Source organism: Arachis ipaensis, chromosome B6, assembly GCF_059453495.1.
Source record: "Arachis ipaensis isolate K30076 ecotype BB chromosome B6, ASM5945349v1, whole genome shotgun sequence".
NCBI classification, from domain to species: Eukaryota; Viridiplantae; Streptophyta; class Magnoliopsida; order Fabales; family Fabaceae; genus Arachis; species Arachis ipaensis.
The window spans coordinates 29,305,151-29,318,915 of record NC_142441.1 but is presented as its reverse complement, the minus strand read 5'-3'; the positions used below and the strand labels follow the sequence as shown (position 1 = coordinate 29,318,915).

The following is a 13,765-nucleotide window of genomic DNA, read 5'->3' as shown; positions in this document are numbered from 1 at the left end:
TCTCTCTCCTTCTCTCCGCTCTCTCACTTCCTCTCTCTCTCTCTCCTTGCCCTCTTTCTCCCCCTCCATTTTCTCTCTTTCTCTCTCTCCTTGCCCTCTTTCTCTCCCTCCATTCTCTCTCTTTCTCTCTCTCCTCCCATTCCTCTCTCTAATCATCTCTCCCCTTTTTCTATCTCTCCTCCTCTTTTCTCTCTCCCCTCCATCTCTCTCTCCTTTCCTTCTCTCTCTCTCTCTCTCTCTCTCTCTCGCATATCTCTCTCATTTCTCCTCTCTTTTCCCTTTTTTCTCTTTCTTTCTCTCTCTCTCTCTCTCCCCTCTCCTTACTCTCTCTCTCTCTCCTTTCCCTCCCCTCTCTTTCTCTCTCTCTTTTTTTTCTTTTCTCTCTTTCTCTCTCTCTTGCTCCTCTCTCTTTCCTTTTCTTCTTTCTTTCTCTCCCATTTTCTCTCTCTTCTCCTCTTTCTCTCTTCCTTTTCTCTCCTCGTCTTTCTTTTCTTACTCTCTCTTTTCTCTTTCACTCTCAACCTTCTCTCAATCTCTATCCCTCTTCTATCTCTTTTCTCCTTTTCTTTCTAAAGCGAGAGAGAAGAGAGAGAGGAAGAGAAGATAGAGGAGAAGAAAGAAAAAAGAGAGAGATAAGAAGAGAGAAGAAGGATAGAAGAGAGAAAGAGGAAGAGAAATAGGACAATCATAGAGAAAGAGATAGGGGAGAGAGAGAGGATGGGAAGAGAGAAGGAGAGAGCGACAAAAAAAGATAAGGAGAGAGAGAAAAGAGAGGAGGGGAGAGAGAGGGAGAGGAGGGGAGAGAGAAAGAGGGAAGGGGAGAGAGAGGAAGAGAAGGATAGAGAGAAAGAAAGGGGAAGGAGAGAGAGAGGGGAAGGAGAGAGAGATAGATAGATAGAGGGGAGGGGGAAAGAAGGAGAGGAGGAGGGAGAAAAATGGGAGAGAGAGAGAGAGAGAGAGAGAGAGAGAGAAAGAAGAGAAGGGGAGAGAGAGGGGAGGGAGGAGAGAGAGAAAAATGGAAAAGAGGAGAGAGAGGGAGGAAGATAAAGAGAGGGGAGGGGGAGAAAGAGAGAGAAGGAAGAGAGAAGAGGAGGGGGAGAGAAAAGGAGAGAGATGGAAAGAAGGAGATAAGAAAAAGTTACTCGTATCATTTAGAAAGAAAATTATTTATATTAGAAAAAATTATTTATAGAAAATGCTAAAAAGAGATAAGAAAGAAAAAGAAACGAAAGCAATCGAAGGGATTTCATTATTTACAAATGTTATTCGTATCATTTAGAAAGAAAAAAAATTTTAGATTAAAAAAATTCAATTAAAAAAAGCTTTAAAAATTTGGGTTTTTGTTTGTAAAAATATTATTTTGTGTAAAAATCTATTTTTATATGTAAAAACCAATTTTATGGTATAAAAATTAATTTTTTAATATAAAAACCAGTTATTTTTTAAAAACTGATTTTTGCTTTAATAACCGGTTAAAAACCGGTTTTGAATTTCACTAACCGGTTAATAACCGGTTTTATCATGTAAAATCAATTTGGTTAATTAACCAATACTATATTTTTGGTTAACCAAAAAACTGGTTTGGTTTTTAGATTAACCAGACCATGAACACCCCTAGTAATAATGGGGTTAGTTAATGGTCTCAGAAAATGGTCATTTTCTCAATCCATATCAAAACGACACCCGACTTTCCTGTATGAAGTACAGGAGTAGACGGAGAAGTAAATCAACATGGAGAAAAATTTCTGACTTAGAGAGCCAGTTCCAAGGCAAAACCCTCCCTATCAAGCTTGGGATAAAGACAAGGAAGCAAAGAAAAAAGAGGAATACAACTTGGAAAAACCTCGAATATACCATAACTACACCCCACTCCGAGTTTTCCTTGTCGACATCTACAGAAAAATCTGCCACACTGAAAAATTTCTACCTCCTCGTTCTATTAAGCACAAGAAAGATGAAAGTCAGACGAAATATTACGAGTATCACAAGTTATATGGGCATTCTACCAATGATTGCTATGATCTAAAAAATGTCATAGAAAAGCTAGTCAGACAAGGTCGGCTAGAAAGATACCTCGTGGATAGGTCCGACGATCCAGGAAAAAGGAAGACAGGTGCTGAAGACAGAGGTCGACGAGATCGGCCACCACAAACCCCTGATAGGCATGTACACATGATAAATGGAGGATTTGCAGGAGGGGGAGTAATTAAGTCCTCTCGCAAAAGGCATCTTAAGGAAGTATACCAGGTCAGTGAAGATAGCAATGTTCCCGATTTATCCATAATTTCATTCACCAAAGAAGATTCCCAAGGAGTGACGCCTGGTCACGACGACCCCATTGTAATTACGATGATCCTCGCCAATGCAAATCTCCATAGAACTCTGGTAGATATGGGAAGCTCAGCTGACATATTATTCAAGCACGCATTTGATAAACTCGGGTTAGAAGAAAAGGAGCTGAGAGCTTATCCAGGTAACCTCTTCGGGTTAGGCGATACGCCCATCCGACCCCTTGGTTTCATCTTGTTGCATACCACTTTTGGTAAAGGCATGAAATCAAGAACCTTAAGTGTAGCATCAACCTACAATGCCTTAATAGGTCAAACAATTTTAAATCAGCTAGTTTTCCAAGGGTTACCTAAGACGTTGAGGTCGATCTCGGACGAGGTTTCCTGATTTGGTTGAGTCAGCCGTGTCCGACTTGTTGGAGCTGAAGTGCCACCGGTCCTTGATTCCTTGGGAAGAGCGGTGGTGGTACCTGCAAGAGACTCCGATGCTTAAGTTAGCATGGGCTTTTAACAGGTTTTAGTAGAAATTGGAGTATGCGTTATACCTGGGGGCTCCAGTGTATTTATAGTAGTGTTTGGTGATCTTCTTCAGGATAAGATTCTTATCTTATCTTATCTTTTGGCGTCCGTCTCTTGAGTAGCGGTGGCCTTGCTGTTTTGGGCCTCTCTGGCCCCTTTCTGGGACTCCAGGCATTATTCCAAGCTCTTCTATGGAGAGGTCAGACTCAAGGGATCACTTCATGAAGTCGGTCCTCCTGACTTCTGACGACCCGACCCTTAAAGCTCAGATCAGGGTATGAACAGTACCCCTGCTTGAGATTCGATCTCATTTTGAGAGGTCGTGCTCAAGCATCTTCCAGTTGGTTGTGCCCCGGGTGTTTTTATCCTTCTCGGGTAATTCTGCGTCTTTAATTCCCTTTCAAAATGCAAGGCGTTTGTTTTAAATGCTGCACCAGTTACGAGCGCCATAGTTTCTTGGATATACACGAGTGCTTTTAAGGCTCATTAATTGGGCTTTTATTCCTTTTGCCATTTCATTTTCCCTCTCTTTGCCTTGTTTAAAATCAGAGAGACTTATCTCATTTTCCCTTTTTGCTTCTGTCTGTTTCATTTTGTTTCTGGAGAAAGAGGCTTTCTTTCCCTCGTTCTTTGGCTGCCCCAGTTTCCTTTTCTTCGAGTTTTCAAGGCTTTCATCGTTTTTTTCGGTGGGGATCGTTCGTGATTTTGCCACTTGCTCGTCACCGTTTCCGCTTCTTCTTTTCAGGTTGGTACTTGCTTTCTTTGTTTGTGCTTCTCTTGTTTGATGGCGATTGCGATTCTTCTCCCCTGTTTCCGTGTTTGCCTCTGGTGATGTTGCACATTTGTTATTTCCTTTAAAGTTTTTATCTTTTTCTGCTGCTTCTGAATGGTTAGGGTATTTGATTTTTTGATCTTTTGAGTTTGTGCTTTCCTGTCTGTGCTTGTACTGCCTCCAAAGGGTGTTTCTAGCAAAATAACTAATAACTACTACTAATAATAAAAAAGCACACAAATAAAAGATGCCATTATGCAAATATGAATATATTTACACCAACCAATAACTTAGCACACATATGCAAATCCCCGAAAATGGCGCCAAAACATGACGAGCGGATAAATGTCGGTCAAGATTACCAAAAATATTTTTCAAAATCAAAGTCGCAAGTATAGTCTTAACCGACGATATTTCTGCTAATCAAAGTTAAAAAGTGTGTCACAATTAAATTCAATAACCGAGAGTAGAATCCCAAGCCATTTCCCTAGGAGTTGACACAAGATGCAAATTATTGGTTGTGATTTTCCTGGAGATTTTTTGAGCTTGAGAACAAGAAAAATAAATAACTAGAAATTAAAGCAATGGATAACTAGCAAGAGTGGTAAAATAATCAATATAAAAGGACTTGGTTAGGGTTGAGAATTGGAATTTCTATCCTCATTGTCTTTTCCAAGCATGATGGTAAAAACTCATTGCTCTCACTTAGTTATCCTCTAACAAGTGAAGGAAAGTCAAGTGAAATAATTAACTTTAACTCACAAGTCCTAGTCACTTCATAGAGAAGAACTAGAGTTGGTGAGTTTCAAGCTAAATAGCAATGTTCAATTACCAATTAATACTTGAATATAACAATTCAAGTGGCTCCAATTACTCAATCCCAAACCAAGCAAAGAAATTTACTCCATGATATTGGATGACATTTTCTCAAACACTTGGTGAGCAAAGATAAAAGACATGATAATAAATAGGAAAATAATTCAATTCAAATTACCACTGAAAACAATTAACAAGAACAAAATAAGCAATAACAATAAATATAGAAATAACTCAATGCATTAACAAAATTCAATAGTAACAAGATCCAAACATGAATTCATGTAACCAAATAGTAAAGAGTAATAAGAGAATTAGAGAAGAAAACTATAAGAAAAATGACTCCAAATGAAGGTAACCACAGCTTCTCTCAAGATCCAAGTGAAAGTAAAACTAAGAATACCAAAAACCCTAGAGAGAAGTGGGAGTTTCTCTCATTAGAATTCAAAACTCAAAAAATAAGCTAAAGTGTGAAGTGTGTTCAGTCTCAGCTCTATCCCAGCCTCTAGTCTGCATTTTTGGGCTTGAAACTGAGCCAAAATTAGCCCAAAAATTGCCCCCAGCGTATTTCTTTAATTGCAGCACGTGACGCTCATCACGTGTAAGTGTCAGCCACGCATACTCGTCAGTGGGCTCTGCACAAGGTCACGCGTACGCATCAGTCACGCATATGCGTCAGTGGTCGACGCTCCTAGTTACGCGTACGCATCAGTCATGCATACGCATCGCTTCGAAACTGGTTTGATTACGCGTACGCTTCAGCCATGCGCGCGCGTCGCTTCCAGCTTCTTACATCTTCAAATTCTTGTGTTCCTTCCACTTTAGCATGCTTCCTCTTCATCCTCTATGCCATTCATGCTCTATAAATTCTGTAATCATTTAACGCGCATATCACGGCATCGAATGATAATAACAGAGGATTAAAAATTAGTGATTTAAAGGCTTTAGGAGCATTTTTCAATCATAGTACAAAATTGGGAAGGAAACTTAAAAACATGCAATTTTCCTGAATAAGTGTGAGAATAGTTGACAAAATCTACCCAATTCAATCCAAAATATACCATAAAATAGTGGTTTATCAAAGATCGATGAGGTTCTAGTAAGGGTTACTATAAAGTGTCTAACCTGAAGGGGAACGAGCTTCCATAAGTGCACCCATAAGTCGAGCCATACAAATACTTAGACATTAAAAAGCTAAGGAGGAGGGATATGTTCGCTGGAAATCATGTCTTCGGGTTGTGCGAAGGAGGTCGGAAAATTTTCTAGCTGAGATGGAGCAGGCTCATCGTCCACCCGAAGAGCTCCCTTAGCTCGGACTTCAAGAGTCTTCGGGTCAAGCATAGGAGTGTCCTCCTCATCTTCTGGCGTAGGAACAATCTTCCCATCAGCCATAATATTGTCAGGACTGATAAGAGAGAAGTCAGCCTCGGAAGCTACAACTCGGATTTGAGCCTTCAGATTTTCAACTAGCTCGTCCATTCCCTAAGCTATAGTCTCCTCTAACTCCGCATATTTCTCCTTTGACTTGGTAACCTCGTCCACCAAGTCAAGTTTTTTTCCCAAAGACCCTAATATAACTCTCTTCATCTTATTCCTTTAAGCCCTCCACTATAGCTAAGGCGGCCTTAGATTGCTTTACCCTCTCCCGAGCCTTGCCGAGGTCGAACATAAGTGACTCCTTCTCACCCTCCAACTCTTTTCTTGATTCCCTTAAAGACACCACCTCAACCTATAGATTAGTCGAAGTATTTTGGGTGATGCCAAGGAGAGTCTTCTCTAATTCCCTCAGCAAAGCTGCATATATCCTGGCCGTCTGAACTCCACCCTAGGAGAATACTTGAAGATGGCTTTTAATAGAAACATCATCCATGCCGATAAAGCTATTTAGAAGGATGTGTTTCTTGCTCCAAGCTATTGCATCAAAACCTTGCTCATAAATACCTATCGATTTTGTAGTCTTACATTTTTTAGGGTTTGACTCGGGATTACGAGGTGGAACAGGAATTGTTTGCTTCCCCAATCTAGAAGGGGGAGTAGGGTGAGGAGTCAGGTCAGCAATAACTTTTATCAAGGCTAATGCACCTGAGTCCGATTTAGAAAGAGAGGAGAGGTTGTCAGATTCACCGACTTATTTTAATTGAAAAGTTCAGACAATAACATTCTTCCTAGCAAACCGAAGAGTTTTTATAGCAGCCGACTTGGGAAGCATCTTCTCTGCATGACATAAAGGTGGGATAATGTTAGCCATGAAAACAAAGTCAACAAAATTACATCTACAAAATGAAAAGAAGACTACCTAGTTCGGATTGAAGTTGGCTTGGATTTTCTAAAAACTTCTTGGTATCCAGATAAGGAGCTCGGCCCCAACACTCTTAGAACAAACCAACTACGCTCTCCTCGACCTCATCTAAGTCATCCAAATTATACTTAACTATTATGAGATGTTCTTCCCAGTACAAAGGAAAAAGAGGCTCATCTCCCTCACCCAGAAAGAAAGGTCGGACACCCTCAATAGAACGGATCTTAAAGAAGTAATTTTTAAATTCATGAACAGAATCATCAAAAATGGCAAAGACTTTCCTCCCCTGGACAACTCGGAAGGAAATCCAGCCCTGCTTCTTGTAGTTGAAAGGCTTAATGAGGACAAAAAGATAAAAGAAGACCTTAACAGAAGGAAGGACGTCAAGTTTTCAACAAAGAAGTTGGTATATTTTTAAGAAACCCCAAGAATTAGGATGCAGTTGTGTAGGGGCAATATTACAAACCTTAAGGACCTCACATTTAAAGTCGAAAAATGGAAGGCTAACTTCTAATTTGGTGAAAAAACAATCATACACATGGATGAAATGACGCTAAAAACAAACCCTCTCCTCAGGGTCGGCAACCACAATCTCGTATCTTCTCTCATCCTCCCGATCAAGCATAACCTATGGTGTCTATGAAAGGTTTCAGCGGACTCATTATCAATAACAGGAATAGGAGTAAGAACAGATATATCTACCCAAGTCAAGTCGTATGGGACTTTAGAGGACATGTTGTGAATTATTGACCGAGACATAAGAGCTATACCTACAATATAATAAAAGAAGATTATCACTACAAGTCGGCAGGCCAGGCACAACAATATAAATATTTACACAAAATCAAAAGAGGTCGGGTCGTCATCAACTAAGAACGTTACAGTTCTTACAACCCTTCGTATGCACACAGATATGAAAATGGTCCCATCGTCAAGGAAAAACATGAAACCATTTGGGGGCAACATAACGTAAAACCCCACTCAGTTTCTTACTGGCAACAATAAAAGTTCAAGAAAAGAAACAAATTTTCAAATGAATACGACACAGAACCATCAAGTAAACAAAGAATCATCGCCAAAACAACAAAAACGAATTTAAAATCAGAAATATACATTATCCAGCCAAGAACAAGGGTACAGAAAATAAAGAAAAAGGCGAAGACCGACCTTGATTGAAAAATGAAGCGAAGAACACACAAACAACAAAACGCGAACGTTCCTCTAGCGTAAGCAAAGCCTTCTGAAGTCCCAAGATAAAGAAATCTTGAACACAAGAATGGTGGACTAAAAGAGAAAAAAAATATTGAGTGCAAACGTTTCAGAAGAAAAGCAAAAAAGAAGAAAGAGAAATGAATTTGGTATTTATAAGACACCGAGGGTAAAAGAGTAATTTTGCAACCCTCCATTTATTGCGCATGGTTACCAAGGTGACCGTAGAGTAACGTGCACAAAGCTACGAAAAGATGTAATGTCTCGAATTTTAAAACACGTCGAGTGTCCGACCTAGTCTCAAGAAAGACAGTTCGCCCGGATTGATGTTTTAATCCGCCAGAGATCAAGTCTAACCTACAAATGTTCGAGTCCGACCTTAAAAAGCTCAGACTCAAGTAGGGGCGCTGTTTATACCATGGCCCAAAATTATAGCCAGGCCTAAAATGAATAGAAACTCACTCAAGAGATCTAGCTACTACACCTACCCGACCTCATAGAGGTTGGACACAGCAACAAAAGTCTACCCAGTACTCCTACTTATCCAAATAAGTAACCGACTCCTAAGATATCTCCTACTCATCTAGAAGGGAGATGTCAACAACTTTCCTAGGAAAAGTGAACGACCATCTACCATCAAAGGTGGAACTACTCTAAAAGGTGATTATTTATTCTACTATAAATACACTAATACCCTCAGATATATTTAGACCCCAATCTACTTAAAATCTACTTTGAACCCTTGCTAACTTAAGCATCGAAATCTCTTGCAGGTACTACCCCTACCTGCTCACGAGAAACTCGGACGACGGCACCTCGGCATCAGCAGAAGTCGGACGCTGCCCTAAAAAGAGTATGGAGCTCACATTCAGGCCCAAAAATAATTCCGTTTTAGGTAATCCTCGGAACACCTAATATTACCTTTTATCAAAATGCATGGTTTCACTATGATAAATTATAAATTGTTATTGAATAACCAATTTAACTTTTTTTATAATTGAATTATTTTAACAAAACATTCTATATTTAATGTAAATCTTTTTGTCTTTTATTTTGAGATATTTTTATTAGGACTAAAATTTTTTAGGTTTCATTTTAGTATTTAACCATATAGAAAAATATTATTCATACAAAATTTAAATGCCATATAAACACCTATTCTATTATTATTTTTAGATTTTTGTCTTAGTTAAATTATTCTACGAGTCTCTATAATTTTATCAAATTTAATTATAATTAAATTTTTATAGTTTAAAAAATTTTGAATAATTATATTACAACACCGTTTTGAAGTTAATAGAATATTTTTTTTTTAAATTAAAGATACACGTAAAAGCTAAATCTCTATATCTGCACGTCCTCTTATTTTAAAAATATCTTATTAATTCTAACACTTTTAGTATGGTAAATATTTAATTACAAAATTCAAAACGATATATGAACTTAATTGAAAGATTTTAAATTATAAACACTTAATTATAAATTTATATAGTAAAATTACAGGACTAATATAATAATTTAATATTTTATCTTTTTTATTAATTTTTATTGAATATCAAATAAATATTGTTAGTTAGGTAGATGTTTTAATAAATTGTTGTATATAATTATTTGTGTGTCTCTTTATCGTAAACTAATAATTTAAATTTTAACATAAATAATTTTGTGATATAGTATTAGAATTTTTATACCAGAATTAGAATAATTACTCGTGTACTTTTTTCTAATAATTTAATTTTTTAAATAAGGACACATATGATTTTTTTTTTTTACAAACAAATTGAAGGCAAGGGAATATATGTATGTATGAATGTAATTAGAATGAATGAAATAGTAGGGGGAGGCACATATTAGGCAGGGAAGCCATTTTGGTACCTATAATGATGTGAGCAGAGAGCACGCATGCGTGGTCCCGTAAGACTAAGAGGAACAACACGTACAGATACAGTGCCAAGTGCCAACTGGGTTTCATATATATATATATAGATACCCTAATACAATTGTGGAGGATGAGGCTTTAGTTTGGTTCCGACTTCGGTGGGGTTTCGTTATATCGCAAAACAATTTTCTTAATTTTTAATTAATTTTGTAAAATATAAACAAATAAAAACAAAAGTGAGAGGCCAAGATTATACATTTTCTGGTGTGTTGCATGAATGCGCAGATAGGTGTTTATTTAGGAGAGATGAGCCTCGTTCTTTGATGCATTGATTTGACATTCAACTAAACAGTACCACACTAGCTACTAGTCACTACACAGAATTGACGTAGCAGCCACACCCATCCCCAAATATATCACCTTACCTCTCTACGCCTATACTTCCTAAACTTTGGAGTTTAATACAGGAAACAGGACAACAGTTATAAATTTAATAATGATCAATATTTTATTTTATTATTTTATAATTTTTTTGGTTTAAATTTTTTTTATGACTAATGCAGTAATGCTTACAAAAATACGTTTGAGAAAACTTACCCTCATTTCTTATAAAATATTTAAATGATACTTTTTTTTTATAAAATTAAGATAACGTATTTTTTAATTTATTTGATCAAAATATCTTGTAATGGTTACTATAATTATATATATAAATTAGAAATAATTATTTGATTAATTTAAATAATAATATATAAAATACATATTTATTAAAATTTATTTTTTATACATTAATAATGTAAAAGAATTTTATATTAGACGTTTAATTGTGATTTTAGTTTATCAAAAATAACTCATTTTTAGTCCTATTACGTAAAAAAAATCATCTAAATATATCATTTTGATTAGATTATTATATAAAATTCTTTATAAGCAATGACGAACCCAGAAAATTTATTTTGAGGGGACAAAAATAATATACATTACTATCAAAAGATATATTAATCTAAATTCAAAAAAATAAAAGTGCACATCAATTATTCGAATAAAAAAATAAAAATTACATATAATAAAATAGAACGAAAGATATTTTTTAAAATATTTTTTCATTATTATTTCTATAAATAAAAAATATATATTCTAAATTAGTAAATTGATCAATTGACTTTAAAAATTTATATACAACATAATTACATATAATAAAATAGAACGAAAGATAAACAAATAAATAATAAGGATCACTAAATTGAGAATAAAATAAAATATATAAATTTATAAAGAGAATAAAAAATTAGATTAATACCTAAATTATAATTGCTTGAATTATAATTTGTAATTAAAAATATCAAAAAGAGAAACAATGAAATTGAAAGATACATAGAGTCATAAAGAGTTATATTAAAAAATAGAAAACTTAAAATTTACATTTTGATGAAAAAAAGATGACCACTAGAAAAGGAATAGAAAAAGAAGATTGAAACTAAGAAAAGGATTTAAGAGAATAAAGGAGTAATGACGGCTGAGATTTAAAAATGAGAGAAGACTAAATTTGATTAGGTTAACTAATAGTCAAAATGATAGAAAGATAAAATGGATTTAAGACTTTAAATAATTGGACTAAATTTATTTATAATGGAATCATTTAAAATTTAAAATTTAAAATGGATATATATATATATATATATATATATATATATATATATATATATATATAAGAGTGGGGGCAAATACCCCCTGTTTCACTACCTGGATTTGTTCCTGTTTATAAGTATATCAAAATAAAATTCTATTTATTATAATTGCAACAAGCTTATTTATTTACAATATTTTATCAGATGATAAAAAAAATATGTTAACTTGTTACAAACATATTTAATTTAAAAACAATAAAGTTTTTATATATATTTCATTGATAATGATAAAATATTAAAGGTAGATAAAATGTATTACATTAATAATAAATATATATGATATATTATTATTATTATTATTATTATTATTATTATTATTATTATTATTATTATTATTATCAACCAAACAATTATTATTGATTTATTTATAGTTATAATGATTATTAAAGGATATTTGGATCAAGTGAACAAAAGAATAATATGTTATTTTAATTTTGCAAGGAGGGTGAGTGTAACTTTTATATATATAATTTAATGATTTGTTGATTAAGTACATTTTGATGAAATGGACGTGTATATTATTATTTTAATTTTATAGTGGAGCAAAATGCAAATCTTATAAATATAAAAGAATGAAGTGGTATTTAAACATTTCACATAAGATCGAAAGTAGGGGTGACAATATGTATTTTATCTGTGGGTACTTAATTTGATCCCACATGATCGAGTAGAATTGTCAATCCGATCCGCAGCAAATAGGGTAGGGTGCGGGTTGAGTTCTCATGCGGGTCGAGTAGGGTACAGGTTGAGTCTCGACCCTATTCGACCAACACGCACTCTATATATGTATATGTTATATATTTATATAAAAATTTGTTTTAAGTGGATATTGAATCAAAGACCTCTCGCTAAATGTAAAAGATCCTTAGCCACTAAAAGAAGATCATTAATTGATAATTTAATATTTTTTTTACATAAAAGTCAGTTCTATTTTAAATTATCACGAAGTTATATAATAATTTTACATTTTTTTTTTGTAATCCGCGGATAGGATCGAGTATCTGCGGGTTGAGAACGGGTAGGGTTAAAGTTGGGATATTTTCAACCCGCGAGTCGGATAGGGTTGAATTTATATAAAAATTTCAACCTGCGAATAGGATTAGGATTGGCTTCAAACCCTATCCTACTCTACCCATTGCCACCCCTAATCGAAAAGAAGTATCGATCATTTATTCAAAAACATATGTCAAATCCATTTTTTTTAAACAAAGTTCGTTTTAATTACTTTCCGAATTAACATGATTGATTTGTAAATCTACTTCTTGTCTAAGGAAAATGGTAATATCATTTCTATTTTTGATAATATTACTTCATACTTAAGTTTTTTGTATTATATTTTGTATGATTTTATAAAAAAAAAAGTAACACTATCAAAATAAGAGAGATGAATCCATGTCTAATTATCAGATTATCGATATTTATGCAATTTTTTTATATCAAAGACCAATACAATAAATGATGCAGAATGCAAAACAGGGAAAGAAAAAGTTAATACACTTGCACCAAGAAGAAAATGAGAGCCTCTGAAAGACTGTTTCTTTTTTTTTTTTTTTTAAATAAAGATTTTTATATTTTTCGTTTTAAATAATAATAATAGATAGAGTTATGCTTGTATTTATTACATCTTAAGGTGACAATGACTTTGTTTGGGTGAGTTTTTTAAAAAAAAAATTTTTTTAGTTATTTTTTTTAAAAATCTTATAGAAAAGTAAAAGTAATTTTATGTTTGGATATCTCATACAAAAAGATCTTTTTATCTAACAATTATGTTTGGGTATAACAATATAAAAGTACTTTTTTGTTTATTTATTATATGAAAAACATCTTTTTTTAAAGAAAAAAGATCTTTTAAAAAAAGATGTAAATTACAGCTTCTCAAAAAAATTTTCTTTTATTTTTCTAGTGTTTTTACTTTTACTACTAGAAATTTACCAAACATGCTAAAAAATAAAAAAAGATCTTTTTTCAACAGAATAATGGCGCCCAAACAAGCACAATGTGAGTGAAACTAAAAATGTACATTCTCTATTTTAATTTCGTTGACAGTGTCCAAAAATATAATTACTTCTACTATTACTTAAATTGAAAAATATAATTTTTTTATCTAAACAAAAAAAAAACTGAAAGACCTGAAAAGGTTAGCAATTAATAATTTAATTATGGCCGGCTGATTAATAATCATGTTGTGCGATGCAGTATAATTAATGTGATTATTAGAATATTGTACAATCGCTTATTTAATAAAAAGGACACGATGAAAAATCCTCACAATATCTATAATGAGCTAATTATTTA

At 33.8% G+C, this 13,765-nt stretch overlaps 1 protein-coding gene across 1 annotated transcript; it reads left to right on the top strand.

Moving 5' to 3' along the window:
• Window positions 1-1,623: 1,623 nt before the first annotated feature.
• Window positions 1,624-2,676, top strand: LOC107646735 (uncharacterized). Its single transcript, XM_016350899.1, has 2 exons — window positions 1,624-1,628; window positions 1,755-2,676. The coding sequence occupies exons 1-2, from the start codon at window positions 1,624-1,626 to the stop codon at window positions 2,674-2,676; spliced, it is 927 nt and encodes a 308-aa protein (XP_016206385.1).
• Window positions 2,677-13,765: the final 11,089 nt, after the last annotated feature.